Source organism: Saccoglossus kowalevskii, chromosome 22 (assembly GCF_978046115.1).
Source record: "Saccoglossus kowalevskii chromosome 22, keSacKowa6.1, whole genome shotgun sequence".
In the NCBI taxonomy this organism is placed as follows: domain Eukaryota; kingdom Metazoa; phylum Hemichordata; class Enteropneusta; family Harrimaniidae; genus Saccoglossus; species Saccoglossus kowalevskii.
The window spans coordinates 16,488,159-16,506,711 of NC_140662.1; the positions used below are offsets into that span (position 1 = coordinate 16,488,159).

Sequence of the window (18,553 nt, forward strand, 5' to 3'; positions counted from 1 at the left end):
TATAGTGGGAAATCTGATTGCAATGTTACTAACGAATTGACTGACTACTTGTGTTTTTCATTCTGAACGTATCGATATAACAGCAATGGATGTGAGGTGTTCACGACAGCTTACAGAAATCATTGATTAATGTGTTATTTGTTTGTAAAAAAAAAACGTACCTGATAACACTGTTGATTTGGGGTAAAATTTCAATGAAATTGTTGTACTGTTCCATTGTTAATGCTACCCCACGCTTCGTAGGGTACCCATTGTAATATTCCCGAATATGTACATAACGTTTCCCACGGAATGAGTTAATCGTTACGTAAAGGGATTTGCTCGAACAAATCAATCGGGTAAAGATATTCTCACCTCTTGGGGCAATGGTGGAGGATTTAGCACCCATTGCACTGACGTCAGGTGCTACCTTTTTAGAACATTCACCAGTTGATGAACGCATTGACTCAGATGTAGTAGTAGCTAGCGAATTAACGGTCGAACGCGATGAGCCGTCGGAAGCCAAATTAATAGCCCTGCGTTTCTTAGGACGACTCGTCATGTTGCCCTGTTCATAGATTGGAGATGAAGTCACAACGTCTTTCTTAGGACGACTCGTCATGTTGCCCTGTTCATAGATTGGAGATGAAGTCACAACGTCTTGTGCTAAAGACCCAGCGAACTCGTCTAAATACGTGTTTAGCGGATTCATCTTGAACCAAGGCTACTATCTGAAGAAATGACGTGATCCACTGACTACACGTGTTTCAAATTCTAATGTTCGCTCGCTGATTGGACAATGCATTATATTTTTAGATGTTGAGAATGAATCATCTTTTTTATTTTCCCACAGATACAACATTCCTTGAGACATTAATCTCGGTGATAATGTAGGTAGACATTCACTACTGGTAAGGGGGGGCTGGTAACCTAATTTGTATTTCCCACACATTCCTCGGAAGCACTTGCTCTTGTGTTGAACGATGAATGCGTACAACTGGTGTCCTGATACAATTGTATCAAGCCAAAACAGACATCAAAGACACCGTAAAATATCACAACCGACTGCCAAAACAGACATCAAAGACACCGTAAAATATCACAGCCGACTATGATGATGAAATATGAATGCCAAAAGAGTTGATTAAACTTCCGTGTTATACGAAGACATTTACGCTCTACGACACCTAACTTCCAACACGATGTCCAAGCGGGCTCTAGAATTGGATCAAGCGGATTCCACTTTTAAAAGGTAATCGATTCATTTTTTATTTTTGTTTTCACGTTTTCAAACACTAGTCAATGTTTTGTTTTGAAAAACTATCAGTTTAAATCACTGGGAAAAAATTTTGCCACATAGACAGTGAGAAATGTCAAAACACATCTCAAATATGTAAGTCTAAGTAGTCAGAATGTATAATAATGGAGATTTGTTTACAGAAAAGGAATACTACAATGTTTTCAATTGATGTCATATCTCTCATTCACAAAAAAATCATTTTTTTGAATCGAGTCATTGCTTGAACTCAATTACCGAGCGTACCCCTCAGCTTTAAACAATTATTATGTGTGGAGTTGCATTTTTCTAAATTACTTAGGGTGTCTTTTCACTAGACATGACCTTAGTTTGTTATGTAGGTCGCTACACTAACTTAAGACGACGACGATATTCCAACGCTCACTAGGCTATATCTTTTGTTTTTTGTATGTGTGAGTACGTTTTTTTTTGAACTGGACTTAAGTTGGCGCTGTTTTCTGTTATGTAGGTCGCTACACTAACCCAAGGCCATGCCTATATTCCAACGCTCACTAGGCTATATCTTTTTGTTTTTTGTATGTGTGAGTACGTTTTTTTGAACTGGACTTAAGTTGGTGTTGTTTTCTGTTATGTAGGTCGCTACACTAACTCAAATCCATGCCAATATTCCCAATGCTCACTAGGTTATATCTTTTTGTTTTTTGTATATGTGAGTATGTTTTTGAACTGGACTTAAGTTGGTGCTGTTTTCATTTTTTCAGACATATGGTAGAATATGACAATTCAGATGATGGGTAACTTATTTATTTATTTATTTATTTATTTATTTATTTATTTATTTATTTATTTATTTATTTATTTATTTATTTATTTATTTATTTATTTTTATTTTATTTATTTATTTATGAGCATTTTGAAAATTTTATGTGAGGGAAAAATAAAACATGTTTTTAACTTCATCTACAGGGAGAATTTTACACAATCTCAAACTTCGTCAGACCTAGAACATGAATGTATTATTATAAGCAGGTGTGTATTTGAACATTATACATAGAATTCGTTCGATATGCATGTGAAGATATAGTAAACAATATGAATATGAATATGAATAATAAAATAATATAACATTTATTTTTTCAGTGAAGACGACACAGTTGAGCAATCACCTACGAAAGATAATGTTTCGTAAGTTTTATTTATTTATTTATTTATTTATTTATTTATTTATTTATTTATTTATTTATTTATTTATTTATTTATTTATTTATTTATTTATTTTATTTATTTATTTATTTATTTATTTATTTATTTATTTATTTTTATTTTATTTATTTATTTATGAGCATTTTGAAAATTTTATGTGAGGGAAAAATAAAACATGTTTTTAACTTCATCTACAGGGAGAATTTTACACAATCTCAAACTTCGTCAGACCTAGAACATGAATGTATTATTATAAGCAGGTGTGTATTTGAACACTATACATAGAATTCGTTCGATATGCATGTGAAGATATAGTAAACAATATGAATATGAATACGAATAATACAAATAATATAACATTTATTTTTTAGTGAAGACGACACAGTTGAGCAATCACCTACGAAAGATAATGTTTCGTAAGTTTATTTATTTATTTATTTATTTATTTGCGTTTGAAAATTTTATGTGAGGGAAAAATAAAACATGTTTTTAACTTTCACTACAGGGAGAATTTTACACAACCTCAAACTTCGTCAGACCTAGAGCATGAATGTATTATTATAAACAGGTGTGTATTCGAATACTATACATAGAATTCGTTCGATATGCATGTGAAGATATGGTAAACAATATGAATAATAAAAATAATATAACTTATTTTTCAGTGAAGACGAAACACCTCAGCAATCACCTACGAAAGATAGTGTTTCGTAAGTTTATTTATTTATTTATTTATTTATTTATTTATTTATTTATTTATTTATTTATTTATTTATTTATTTATTTATTTATTTATTTATTTATTTATTTATTTATTTATTTATTTATTTATTTATTTATTTATTTATTTATTTATTTATTTATTTATTTATTTATTTATTTACAAAATACGATGTTGTATTTTTCAATAGTTCATGGTCTCCAGCCAGTAGTATAGCTACACCGGATTTCAATCAGAAGTTGAAATTTCTAATTAAATCTGGTAGCAGTTCACATGTAAGCTCTACAAGTACTGGGTTTGCAACACCCAAGTCCTGTAAGAAAAGCCTGTACTCTATATATGGAGAAATGAACACACCGAGTCCAATAGGATCTGTTAACAGACCATCTACCTCGAGTTATCAACGTGGAGGTGGTAAAAACCATGTAAGGTATGTTATTTATTTATTTATTTATTTATTTATTTATTTATTTATTTATTTATTTATTTATTTATTTATTTATTTATTTTTGAATTTTATTACAGTGATACTGACACGGATGATAGTGACGAGAATATCACCGACAAGATTAATTTCAATCTTGTCAGTAAGAGAAAACGTTTTGTCAAAAAGTTTAAGGTGAGTGGAACAGATTGGGTTGTAAAAGTTTCGCATCCAAATGCTAATACGTTCGATGAAGTTCATAACGTATTACACGCTACCTTTCATCAACTGCTCGAACTGATCACCTCTGACCTTGACGGACGTGACCAAATTCGCATTTCCATAAACGTACCCAACTTGAACAACGAAATTTGGCTACCATTTATACCGGTGGAGGACATGAATGTCGACAAGGTGATGTCCAAAGTGGAGAGGATTCTACAATCTTACCAAGATATATCCCTCGAGGAAAACATCACCATCAGGACGGTATCTGTTGAAATGCCCCTTGGTGCCGGCAAAACACGTGGGAGGAAGCGACAGTTTGATACGAAGATCGCAGACAGGTTGAAAAATTCCAAATCTGTCATTGAAATCGTTTCCGATGACCAGATGTGTTGCGCTAGAGCGATCGTGGTCGCCATGGCACACGCAACAAAAGACGAAAATCCACCATCGATGTGGAGTACCATGAAGAGGAAAAAAACGGCAAACTACTCTATGCAATCCGTTCAAGCTAGAGAACTTTTACGGAAAGCCAGAGTCGAACAGGGACCATGTGGTATCGAAGAGATTAAAAAATTCCAGAACGTGTTACCGAATTTCAGAATACACGTATTGTCGCACGATCATTTTGACTCCATCATCTTTGTGGGCGATGCCGCAGAAGGTTCAAAAGACATATATTTGTTTCTAAAAGATAAACACTACAACGTCATCACAAAAATGACAGGTTTTCTAGGAAAGAAGTACTATTGCACTAGGTGTGACAAGTCTTATTCTCACCGTTATGATCACATGTGTCCGACGGGGTGTTTGAGTTGTGGAAATCAAAGGGACTGTGTGGTTACACGATGGCAAAAATGCGGAAATTGTCACAGATTTTTCAAGAACGAAGAATGTTTCGAACGGCATCAAAAGTCGGTTAATGGGGTAAAAACTCTCTGCCAGTCAGTTCAACGTTGCGAAAAATGTCACAAACTCCTCAAATATCGTGATGGGTCTCACAAATGTAACGAAGTTTACTGCAAAACCTGCAAGTCTTTTCAGACGTACGACCACCTGTGTTACATTCAACCACTCACCGATAGAAAAAAGAACCAAGAATCTGACGAATCGATGGAAGAATTTGAGGAGGAGGATGACTCAGACAGCCATGGTAACTACGTCTTTTACGATTTTGAATGCACGACCGACGAACATTGCACTCATATTCCAGATCTGTGCGTAGCGAGAATTCCACCGAATACGGAGAAAGTGTTCAATGGTTCACGTACCTTGGAAGATTTCTGCGAGTGGGCATTAGAAAAAGAGCATAATGGAATGATTTTCATCGCACATAATTCAAAGGGATATGATGGAATTATGATTCTGAAATACTGTCATGATCACAATATACTACCCGAAGTCATCATGAATGGTTCAAAAGTCATGCAACTATACATCCGTCGTGCAGATATCAAATTCATTGATAGCTTGAATTTCCTGCCCATGGCTCTATCTAAACTTCCTAATACCTTTGGCATAGACGAGTTACACAAAGGCTTTTTTCCCCACCTGTTTCCGAGAACCGCTGGAGACAGTTACAGAGGACCGATACCCGAGGATCGTTATTTTGACCCAGATGGTATGAAGGAGGAGGTTAGAAAGAAATTCTACACATGGTACAATGGAGAAGTAGAAAAGAACTCTGTTTATGATTTACGTAAAGAACTGCTCAAGTACTGTCGGAGTGACGTACGCATACTCGAAGAGTGTTGTTTGGCATTTAGATCAATGATGATGGATCTCACCGAAGTTGACCCTTTCAGCTGTTGCATCACGATCGCCTCCGTGTGCAACGTCATATTTTGAAAGAATTTCCTGACTCCTGATACAATCGGTGTTGTGCCTGAGAAAGGTTATCTCAGCGCCCAGAATCAATCCGCAGATGCTATAAGGTGGATGGAATACGAGGCACACGTCAATAATACGCGTATTCAACATGTTCGTAATTCCAGAAGAGAGATGAAAATCGGACCTTATCACATAGACGGATATGATGCTTCTACCGAAACCTTGTATGAGTACTACGGTTGTTACTTCCATGGGTGCCCAAAGTGTTTTCCCAGAAGAAATGAAACAAATCGCAAGAATGAACTCAGTATGACATCCCTCTATGAAAGGCTACTGGCGAGGGAAGAGTGGTTGAAATCGAAAGGATACTCGCTAGTCACCATGTGGGAATGTGATTTCAAAAACCTGATGAAGAACAATCACAAAGTCGAGAGGTTTGTCGGAAACTTAGATATCTCAAATCCTATCAGAGGCAGAGAGGCTTTTCTCGGCGGTCGTACTAATGCTCTGCGTCTGTATTACGAGATCAAGGAAGGCGAAAAGATAGAATATGTTGACTTTTGCAGCCTCTACCCATACATCAATAAGACCTCGCGATATCCAGTTGGCCACCCAACAGTCGTAACTAAAGACTTTATCGTCAAACCCACGGACTATTTCGGTATTATCAAGTGCGATGTTTTACCTCCGAGGAAATTGTATATACCAGTTCTACCTTTCAGGGTGAACAACAAACTGATGTTCCCACTCTGTTCCAAATGCGCGGAAACCATGAATCAAGACAAATGTCACCACAGTGTCAATGAACGTCAACTGACGGGTGTTTGGTGCACTCCGGAATTGAAAAAGGCTGAAGAAGTAGGGTATCACATCACCAAGGTATATGAAGTTTGGCATTACGATGAGTCGGCAACCTACAACCCCGAGACTGGAGAAGGAGGGTTGTTCACAGAGTACATCAACATGTTTCTGAAAATTAAACAAGAGTCTTCTGGTTATCCCGAGTGGTGTCACACCGTTGAAGACCGAACCATGTACATCCAAAGATACCACGAAAGAGAAGGTATCGTCTTGGATAGAAGCAAGATAACCCCAAATCCAGGCCTCAGAGCTCTTGCCAAGCTAAACCTCAACTCATTCTGGGGAAAGCTGGGACAGAGATCAAACTTTGGACAGAGCACATATGTAGAAACGTCCGCCAAACTGTTGGAAATGTTGATGGATAGTACAAAGAATGTCACAGATCTTTCTTTTGTCTCTGACGAAATGGTTCTTGTCCAGCACTGCGATAAAGAAGACTACATTACCGAAGCACCCAATACGAACGTTGTACTGGCTGCCATGACGACAAGCTATGCTCGACTTAAACTCTACAGTGTTCTGGAGAAATTAGGTAGTAGAGTCTTGTACTTTGACACAGATTCTATCATTTACATCCACCGAGCTGGAGAATGGGATCCACCAACAGGTGATTATCTCGGAGATTTGACGAGAGAAATAACTCCAGTGGATAATTACATCACACATTTCGTATCGGGAGGACCGAAGAATTACGCATACCGATTACACAAACCGGACAAAAGTGGGAACCAAACAGTGTGTAAAGTGAGAGGGTTCACCCTCAATTACAGAAATCAACTGGAAATTAATTTTGACTCCATGAATCGACTCGTTCGGAGAACAAGCGGCCCTCTACATGTCAAAGACCCCCGAAAAATAACGCGCAAGGGAGATAGAATATTCAATAGAGAAGAAGTTAAAACATACAGTTTAGTGTATGACAAACGGGTGATACAAGACGATTACTGTACCCTCCCATATGGTTTCTAAAAACAAAACAAAAAATATATAAATAAAAGCGAGATCATCGTTTACTCCATTCATCCATTTGAACTTTGAACAATCACATTGACATGGATTCTACCAAATCGGACATGGTTCTATCACTCATCTATTCTGGCTTATGCACACTACCTTATTTTGTTTTGAACTGGATGTTGAAAAAGTACATTGAAGAACGTAAAAAGAGACGCGATAACGAGCGAGGTTCTATTATATCGTCATGGATGCAAGATTGAAACACCCATTTACCTCTCTTGTGTGCGGTCCTACACAGTCTGGAAAGACGTTTTTAGTCAAACAGATATTAGAACAATGTGACAGCGTCATATCTCCACCACCAGACGTTATCTATTGGTGCTACGGCGAGTTTCAGCCAGCCTATTTGGAAATGATGAAGACAGTGCCTCAAATTCGCTTTATCGAAGGGATACCTCCAGATATTGGTAGAATAATTGAGCCGTCTAAAAGAAACTTGTTGGTGATAGATGATCTGATGACAGAAACGGGTAACGATAAACAAATCGCCCAGTTCTTCACGAAGGGATCTCACCATCGAAATTTATCCGTGATACTGATTTTGCAAAATCTCTTTCATCAGGGCAGACAATCGAGAACCATCAGTCTCAACACGCACTACATTTTCCTGTTTAAAAATCCAAGGGACGCATCACAAGTCAACGTTCTGGCTAGGCAAATGTACCCCGGAAACATTAAGTTTCTTCAGGAGGCATTCACCGATGCCACCCAAGAACCTCACGGTTACCTCCTCGTGGATCTGATGCCAGACACCCCTGACGAAATACGCATTCGAACGAACATACTTTCATCTCAGGTACCGATAGTGTACGTGAGAAAGGTATAAAAAAAAAAGACAGTCTTTCATCGTCAGTCATTTCACCATGTCATCCCGCATGCGAAAGAACGCTGATTTTCTCTCTGTATTGCACAAGGCCAACTCGAAACAACAAAAGGGGATAATTGATGGAGCCTCTAGTGACTTGATACAGTGTCTGTGCGAATGCTCGCTCAATGTGTTGAAAGGGAACGTCCAGCTATCACCTAGTCAGAAACGAAAATTGGCGTTGTACGTGAAACATCTCCGAGTACTGTCCAATAAGAAAACTTCAGTCAAGAAAAAGAAAAAAATTCTGGTTCAGAAAGGGGGTTTCCTAACCGCCTTAATCGCTCCCTTAATTTCGAGCATACTCCCACCTTTACTCGGTCTTAAATAGATGGAATCCGTGAAGAAGATGGCTTTAGTCCCTGCTGAGCTATTATCTACCATTCAAAGCCAGAATGCTCAAATGACGAGACCTGTGGTGAAATCATTGACTTCGCTGGATAGAGACATGAATGACATAACGCAAATGGAAGAATTGCCTGAAGATGAAAAAGTCAAACTGTACCAACAAGTTCTGCGCAAGTACTTGTTGTTGCGGGAGAAGAAAAACGAACCGATTCCAATCTCCGTTACGCAGCAATTACCCAGTGCTGTCCCTGTAGCCGAACGGGAATATCAACCCGACAAAGACGGTGTACCAGATCAAATTACATCCGAAGTCTTACAAAGTGTTCCCAAGAGCATGCAGAGAAAAGCGAAGCTTCTACTACAGAAAGTTAAACAGAACCAACGGGTCGACTGGGGTGAAAATGGTGAATTAATCATTGATGGACAATCCGTGCCAGGCACGCACATCATCGATTTAGTCAATGATTTCTTGCGTAAAAGGAAGAATTTCACCCCCACAGGTTGGAGAGAATTTGCCGAAGTTATGAAAATGTCAAATGTACCTCAAGACCTAGTTGGCAATACTGATCGGTGGTCTTACATGCATACCAACACACTCAAGGGGAGAGTTCCGAAGAGACGTGGACCCCATGTGGTTTCCACTCCCATTCATCCTCGACACACGTGGGTGACGTATTAAATAGAACCTCTTCGCAACCGCTAGATCTCACTTTGGTTCAGTCGGTCATGATGGATCCACGCTGTCCTGCTTTGCTTTCGTTTATCGAACGTATCCACTGCCTCTGCGCGTGTGAAATAACCACACCCGTAAACAATGACGAAGAAGATGGACACCGTCCTAGACGAACTGTTTTACGATGTCCAAAGTCCTGGAAGTTACGGGGGTTTGAATTCCCTTTACGCTGCCGTAAAAAAAACAAAAAGAGGAAAAAAGATAACCAAGTCGGACGTGAAGAAGTGGTTGAGTAAACAGGATACATACACTCTGCACAAACCCTCCAGACGGTCCTTTAAAAGAAGGAGGGTAGTGGTTTTCCAAGTGGACGAGCAGTGGGAGGCCGATCTATGCGATCTCTCCTCGATATCCAGATACAACAGAGGATACAAGTTCTTATTGACGTGTATCGACGTTTTTTCGAAATATGCTTTCGTCGTACCTCTGAAAGACAAGAGAGGGGGGAGTTTGGTCGAGGCATTTCGGAAAATACTTAAGAAGGGGCGTCGCCCCGACGTTTTGCACACGGACAGAGGAACTGAATTCACCAACAGACTTTTTCAGAACTACCTCAAGAGCGAAGACATTAAGTTCTTCACTACAGGCAATGAGACTAAAGCCAGCGTTGTGGAGAGATATAACAGAACCATCAAGGGAAAAATTTTCAGATATTTCACGAAGAACAACACGTTGACTTATCTGCCTGTATTAGACGACATGGTACGTTCTTACAACAATACTCATCACAGAAGTATAAATACCAAACCCTCACTTGTTACCTATGCAAACCAGAAAAAGGTCAGAGACGTATTGTATGGTGATTTAAGCACAGAGAAAAAGGGGTGGAAGAAGATTTATAAACTCGGTGACAGAGTCAGAATCAGTAAAACCAAACACGTTTTCAAGAAAGGATACTTGCCCAATTGGACCGAAGAGGTATTCACGATTGTTGGACGCCTCAATACGCAACCACCTGTTTACAAAATTTCAGATTACAACGGTGAAATGTTGGAAGGTACTTTCTACGAAGAAGAACTTCAGAAAATAGTAAAGGACGATGATGCATTGTACATTGTGGAGAAAGTACTGCGCAAGAGAAAACGTAAAGGCCGTGTGGAATATTTCGTTAAGTGGCGTGGGTATGACGATTCGTTTAATTCTTGGATCAGAGACTTGGAACATTTATAAATACCTTTTCACACGATGACCTGATTCATTTCAAAGATCATCATGTCGGGGCAGGATTTCTTTTTGACGCTTTCTAGTAATACCTCGCTTGATGTGTTCCCGAACAACACGTTGACAAAATACACTGTCAAACTACCGAGAACGGTTTCGTTAGATGGCAATTGGGAAGTAGCGTTGGCCGACATCCACTACCCAAATTCATGGTACAATGTTGTACATGGTGAAAATAGGATCTTTTACGATGCCTCACCCAGTCTGAGAGATCACGGAGAAGTGAAATTGAATCCGGGCTACTACAACTCGATCGAAATGATTTTAGACGCGATTCGAGAAAAAGGTCTGCCAGATGAAATACTGATGACATATAATTCAAGGTCTAGGAGAGTGACCATTGCGGTCGAAGAAGGAGCTCGTGTAATCTTGATGGGGGGATTGGCCGAACTGTTAGGATTTCCCACAAATACAACAATTACAAACGAAAGACGCACTAGTCCCTACCTTGCTGATGTTAGAAGTTTGTATTCTCTCTACGTGTATTGCAATATAGTCGAACACCAAATGGTCGGTGATGTTTCCGTACCTCTCTTGAGAATAGTCAACATTGAAGGAACCCACGGTGATAGCGTCAATCACACTTACAACAAACCATACTTTCTCCCAATTCGAACGTCAACATTCGAGACTGTGGAGATTGATATAAGGTCTGATACAGGGGAGAAGGTGCCATTTCAACGTGGGCGTGTGATCGTGACGCTGAGTTTTCGCAAAGCTCGTCCTTCGCTAGTGTGAAGAAAAGGAAATGAACAGACATCGACCTTACACCCCCCACGTGGGGGTTTATAGAAATTACTACATGAATCAGATTGGACGGGGATCTGTATTTTCTGGCGCAAGACTGCAACGTGGATATGGAATCGGAAGTATGTTTTCTGGATTGGCGAGATCGGCCGCACCTCTGTTAACACAGGGTCTGAAAGCAGTGGCAAAACCAGCGCTCGATGCCGGTTTGGGTATTCTAGGTGACGTTGTACAAGGGAAAAACTTTAAAAAAGCGGCTTCGAGTAGAGCAAAGACTGCAGGTCGTCAAATTACTTCTTCGGTATTGAGCAATTTATTTGGAAGACCCTCTCAAACAGGACGAGGACGCAGCATCAAAAGGAAGAAGACAACAACGAGACGTGTCATTTCTTCCAAGGCTAAGAAGAGGAGAAGATCTCAGGATATATTCGACTGAACATCATGGCTTTTGTACACGAACACTCCTGCGAATGTGCAAAGACGGAACTCGATCTCTTTACTATTCCTCCGACACAGACAAGTATTGAAAAAGGAAGTTATGAAGAGGTAAACCCACTCACGAATATAGCCGATGGTCCAATCGAATTCGTAATACCTTCGGCCGGAAGTGACTACATCGATATTGGTTCTACGCTTTTGCACATCAAGGCTAAAATCACGAATGCCAATGGAAGTAATTTGGCTGCGGACGCCACTGTAGGGCCTGCAAACTTGTGGTTGCATTCCCTCTTCAATCAAATCGATGTGTACCTGAATGGAAAGCAGATTTCGGACGCATCTCCTACTTATTCTTACAGAGCCATGATCGAAACGCTATTGAATTATGGAGGGGACGCCAAATCAACGCAGATTGGTGCTGCAATATTTGAGAAGGACACTGCTGGAAAAATGAATGTCGCAAACCCGAGAGCTGATGATGGTGATGCTAACATGGGACTCAAACGTCGATACGCATATACATCGCTCAGTAAGACGGTCGACATGATCGGACGAATACACGGAGACATATTTTTTCAACCAAAGTATTTACTCAATGGGGTGGAAGTTAGACTGAAATTACATCGAAGTAAAAATCAGTTCTGCTTGATCAGTTCAACCGAAAATCCAGCATTCAAAGTAGTCATCACCGATGCTACCCTCCTAGTGAGAAAAGTCAAGTTGAGCCCCAGCGTACAACTGGGACACGTTGAAGCGTTGAAACAGGGTACTGCAAAATACCCCATCGATCGATGCGTTATGAAAATCGCTTCCATCCCGGCTGGTACAATGTCATTAAACAAAGATTTGATCTTCCTCGGTCAGCTGCCCAAAAGGATCATCCTGTGTCTGGTTTCTAATACGTCTTTCAACGGATCCTACGAAACAAATCCATTCAACTTCCAGAATTACGGTATCACATCACTGGTTCTTAATGTTAGAGGTGAGCAAGTTCCGGCAAAGCCATTGAAGACGGACTTCACAGCAGGTGGTGGTAGAAGTTGCATCATGGCTTATTACAGTCTATTTACCGGTACAAATAAAATGGGTCAAGACCAAGGCAACGGCATCACTCGAGACGAATATCCCGAAGGGTACACAATCTTCGCATTTGACCTCACTCCCGACGAATCGGCCAGTGATTATCACCTCAATTTGATACAAGAAGGAAAGATTGGACTTGAGATTCAGTTCAGACAAGCATTGACTGAGACTGTGTCTGTTTTGATTTATGCTGAATACGACAACATTATCGAGATTGACAGAGACAGAAACGTATTGATCGATTTCTAGCTGCGATGGACACGAATCAACTGAATCGTATTCTGTCGACTAATCCATACACTAGAAATGTGTTCTTCGGCGTTTATGCTAGAGATCAACTGCCTAAGGCAAAAGTGTTGGAGTATCCTGCAGCGTTCGTATCAAACACCGATGACAGTAGCGGAGGTGGGACACATTGGGTGGCTTTTTATCTAAAGGATCCCTACCGCGGAGAATATTTTGACTCGTACGGATGTCAACCTTATTACGTGGAATTTAAGAGATTTCTCGATAAAAACGTTTGTACATGGATCTACAATCATCAAATACTACAAGCTCCGTTCTCTACAGTGTGTGGTCAATACGTCCTGTATTACTTGCTGCGCAGATGTCAAGGGGAACCTATGAAGTCCGTAGCCGACTCTTTTACGCATGATAGACATTTGAATGACATTTATGTGAACAGATATATCGAAAACGTAACCGGACTCAACCTCCCTATTTATGACAAATATTTTTTCCCACACAGTTTTACTAGATGACTTATACTTTTGAAATTCCACATGTATATATAACTTGTACCCTCTTTATGTAACTATCGATTTCATATTATTTCTCTTTTTTTCTTTTCATCACAGATGAGCGATTCTGATTCTGATTAGAAAAAAGTGTGTATTGACTCTTCGATGTTACTCGTTTTTCTCGTTTTTTATTATAATCGAATACTTAACCGCATTTGAAAATGTATGTATTTCAATGTATGTATGTATCTATGTATTTTCAACCTTTTTTAAAAAATGTCGTTTTTAAATCATATTATTACTCCTAAGAATATCATTCTTATATTACTCCTAATAATATCATTCTTATATTACTCAGTGTGAATACTTAACAGCGTTTGAGAATGTATACCATTTCAATTTATGATTAATTACTTCAAAAAACAACAAAACACAAAAAAACAAAAAATATATTTCATGTAACTGATCTTACTAGTTTTTTTGTCAAAATGTATACCCTATGTATTTCAACCATTTTAAAAATGTCATGTTTTTTAATATTAATATTCTTCTTTTATGTAATAAACTCTGTTAGTTTTCAAAATGACGTGTATTTATTAGTGTGTGTGTGTGTATGTGTGTGTGTGTGTGTGTGTGTGTGTGCCCTCTACAGTTCGTTCAGAAAATTCCTTCGTGACGTAATTTGGTTGTGAGCGCCCTCTACAGTTCGTTTAGTCATCAATTATGCTAATTCACACAATCCCATTGTGACATATTCCCATTGTGACGTCCATGAGGGCGCTGTTCATGGAATGACGTCATTACGATGACGTCATATTGGGATAGGATGACATGACGTCATGAACAGTGCCCTCATAAGATGACATCACATTTTATGACGTCTTCACCCCAATATGACGTCACCACCCCATCCAAATATGACGTCATAAACAGCGCCCTCATAATTTATTCACATATTCCCATTGTGACGTCATCCGGCGACACTATAGGTCATAATTTATTCACATATTTCCATTGTGACGTCACATCCTGGCGACACTATAGGTACGACCATGAGGGCGCTGTTCATGGGATGACGTCATTACGATGACGTCATATTGGGATAGGATGACGTCATCCCATCCAAATATGACGTCAAATCACGGGATGACGTCATCCTATCCCAAATATGACGTCATCGTAATGACGTCATCCCATGAACAGCGCCCTCATGGTCGTACCTATAGTGTCGCCTAAACTACTTGCGTGGGAGGCGAGATCTGCTAACCATTCCTCGCACCAGAGACGTGACTTTACCAAGGCTCCTCCGAAAAAAAAATCCGACCCCGTCCCCGGTGACTTAGCAACTGACAGGTATTGTTACGACCAATGATTAAGAATTTGTTGTAGTGATGCATACTCGATCACAAATATCACGCGATACACGTCCGTAGTATAATATTTGAAAAAACCAATTGTTCTTGCACATAGGTAATCGTTTTCGTAGCCTTAACCGACTAATAGTAATCCCCTGCTTGCGCCCTACTCCTAAGAGCCGAAAAAGCCATATTCTTTTCATCTACCAAAAATTAAAACACGTGTTAACAGACACTCGCCCGGAAATACCCAGAAGAAAATGCAGCCTATGTAACAATAAATCAAAACTCACCACAACTCTAATCCAGATAACAAAAAGTGTGTTTGTTCTCAGGTGACACAATGGTAGAACACAGATACCCCTTGATAATTCTGATAATATTAACATTGTCGTGTGTGGTTTTGTATCATACGAAAAGGATAACAAATTTCAAAATAGGTAAAATAATTCATGGGTTGAATTCATATGTATCACTGTTTATAGTGAGGCACTATTGAAAACTTTTGAGCATGCTCCAATAATTGTATGTGATATGAATTATCTTGAAGTTATACATTTTCGATCGCGGAAAATACCTTTTACTTTGTGAAAATAAGTAAATATTAACAACGTCGATTTCAAAGTATTAATGTTACAGACAAAGATAACAATGTTAAACGCTTTTTCATGTGTTTAGACATACAGTAATGATGAAGACAGTTGCTAAGTAATGCCATACGGCCATTTGTTATTTTGATAATAATTGTGGTATGAATAACGAATTTATTTATATTTCAGCCCTATTGGACGTCCCAGATTATCGAAAGAGCACTGAAGAGCGGCAATTATTTACCGAGAACCAAGAAACAAATCATACATTCATGGGGATTGTGCGGAAGGTGATTGGTCATTTCAAAATAAATATATTACATAATGTGTACCCTACCTGACCTGGCATTTCAAATAGGCATTTCATTTCATTATATGACATTTACTCTGTAAAGTAGCACGTCGTACATTAGGATGAATTCATCAGTAACCTATGATTATACATATATCGTAACTATATCCGATCGCTGAACATATTTTTATGATGTTTGAAACAAATCCTGTTTCTGAAAAACTGCTTTGTCAAATAATATAAATTTGACCGCATTTAAATTTAGCAAATGTTTTGTGAAATCCTAATTCCATTGAGTTGATTTGTGGCTCCAAAACGTAGAATATATATTTTGAAATAGCAAGACCAGGTTCTTTCACGACTTTTTTGATGTTGTTAGGGATATAAAATATCGAAGCGGTATTCCCATTAGAACAGTAATGTTAGACACATTGTGTATTGTGCCGAGAGATTGATTGGGTTTATTTCAAGCATGGCGAATAATCTCCTAACTAGTTCCTTCATTGTCTTCATAAACTGTGAGTGGTTCAAATTTTAGAATATATGTTAATACTATTCATCATGAAAAAAACATTTGGAGCGCGTTCGGCATAGAGTAACGCGTATCATACTAAGGCTGTGCATAATTGAGAAACCATACGTTTCAGTGTTTCATCGAAAGTTTTATTCAGATTTGTTGCTATTTTTTTCATTAATCAACGGTAAAATTGTATCTAAATAAATTATTTTCAATAGCCGTCATAGTGATGATGTTTATTTTTTTTTAGCTAATTGCACATATAATTGTGTGATTGTTCTCCTATTCACGCATCCCATCGAATAATGAATACACACATGCTTCGTATGAACATCGTCTCATCGCCACTCAACCGTTGGTTAATCAGTCTACACAACACATTTTATCGTCGTGACTAACCTGACTGTATTTTTGTAGTTTTTATTTATTTTATCTGCATGTTATTAGTGTTCTTTTTATGTTGTACATATATTTGTATTACTACAGTGGTTGAGTTTACTGAACAGTTCCCAGGCATTATTTTATGACGAACACATAACAACAATAATAATTATAATAATAATCATAATATTATTATCATTATTTCTTGTTTTCACAGCATGAGAGAAAAAATCCTAAAGCTAACACAAATTATTATACGAAGATTAGCCAACAGCGAATGGAAACTGCCAAACATGTCTGCATGGTCAACAATATAATACCATCTAACCAACCAAGACGCCACTTAGACGGGTTTTTTGTTTCAAACAAATACAAATTTATGTTTGAGCTAACGCCTAAAGTTTCATCCACGACTTGGAGGCATTTATTGCATGATGTTGTTGATCCACAGTGTATGGGAAATATGTACGGATATAGAATGCTGAACATCACGTTAAATAAGACCATAGAAGAATTAGAAGAATATAAAAAGGCAATATTTTTCCGGGAACCTCTGGAACGACTTGTTTCTTACTACTATGGCATTATGCATTACACATCAGGATATTCGGCTAATAATAAAAAGTTCGAAAACCTCATTATTAGAAGTGGAATCCGAAATCATAGTGTGATGCATAGCAAACCTAAGGGAGATATTTACAATATTACATTCTCGGAGTTTGCCCAGATGCTTCTTTTTTACAAAGCAAATGCCAGTATTCCAAGTGCTGGTCACTATCAAAGAGTGGGGTATAAATTATGCCTTCACGATTATGACTTTATTGGGCACTTTGAGACTCTTTCTGATGACTCTGAATGTTTTCTCAAGCTAATCAATATCGCCGATCAATACAGTTTTCCAAAAATACATATACAGAAGGGCAACATCAGATTCAATGAATCATTGAAAAGTTTGCCCCGAAACGTTCTCAGAGATTTAATCGATTTTTATCGATTGGATGATAACATTCTTGGGTATAAAATTCCTAAATTTTAATGAACCATGAATTAGTTTGATACAATTTAAGCCATTGGTTATTTCATATATACTTCATGTAACTGTTGTGTATATGCATTTGGGAAGAAATTATAGTTTTTAGAATGAGAATTAATTCACCACCTGTTTTTAATTCAGCCAGAATCACCTAAAACAATTCGCACATTAAAACGCCAATACAATTAACTCTATAGAATAAGTCAATATGTTACCTCTTTCGATATTATTAGAACGTTAAAAAAAACGTTTATACTTTTGAATTATAATGGGGGCTAGTAAAGTTGATGATGTGGTGATATGGATAGGTCATCTCAATAGCGGCGTTTGTGTAACATTGCATGAACTTTTTGTCTTTTATTCAGTCATTCTTCTAGAGTAAAGTTATGTTCAACATATAACTGTATTCATAAATTAAATGATATATAACATATAGCGATTTTATATGTGTCTTATTTTATGAGTTAAATAAAGTGTGCACTCGAGTTTATTTATAACGTATACTTCTTTAAAGAACCTAGGATCCTGACTTGACCATTGTTATGCATTTGATACCATTGACCATAGCATATTAACCAGTAAACTCGAAAATTATGGATTTAGGGGTGTAGTACTACGGTGGTTTACAAACTACCTCTCCGATCGCAAACAGTATGTTGTAATTGACACAAGCACTTCGCCCCCCAGAAATA

The 18,553-nt window shown here is 38.2% G+C and overlaps 2 protein-coding genes across 2 annotated transcripts; both read left to right on the forward strand.

Annotated features, from left to right (window-relative positions):
- Nucleotides 1-1,181: 1,181 nt before the first annotated feature.
- LOC146729059 (uncharacterized) lies at nt 1,182-14,165 on the forward strand. Its single transcript, XM_085495781.1, has 11 exons — nt 1,182-1,231; nt 1,999-2,031; nt 2,204-2,266; nt 2,378-2,422; nt 2,638-2,700; nt 2,812-2,856; nt 2,946-3,008; nt 3,106-3,150; nt 3,352-3,591; nt 3,687-3,780; nt 13,811-14,165. Exons 1-11 carry the CDS (start codon nt 1,182-1,184, stop codon nt 13,832-13,834), a joined length of 765 nt encoding a protein of 254 aa, XP_085351907.1. The 3' UTR covers nt 13,835-14,165.
- Nucleotides 14,166-14,779: 614 nt separating this feature from the next.
- On the forward strand, nt 14,780-17,864 carry LOC102806827 (carbohydrate sulfotransferase 11-like). The gene is made up of 2 exons (XM_085495782.1): nt 14,780-14,872; nt 17,046-17,864. The coding sequence occupies exons 1-2, from the start codon at nt 14,780-14,782 to the stop codon at nt 17,862-17,864; spliced, it is 912 nt and encodes a 303-aa protein (XP_085351908.1).
- The last annotated feature ends 689 nt before the right edge of the window (nt 17,865-18,553 follow it).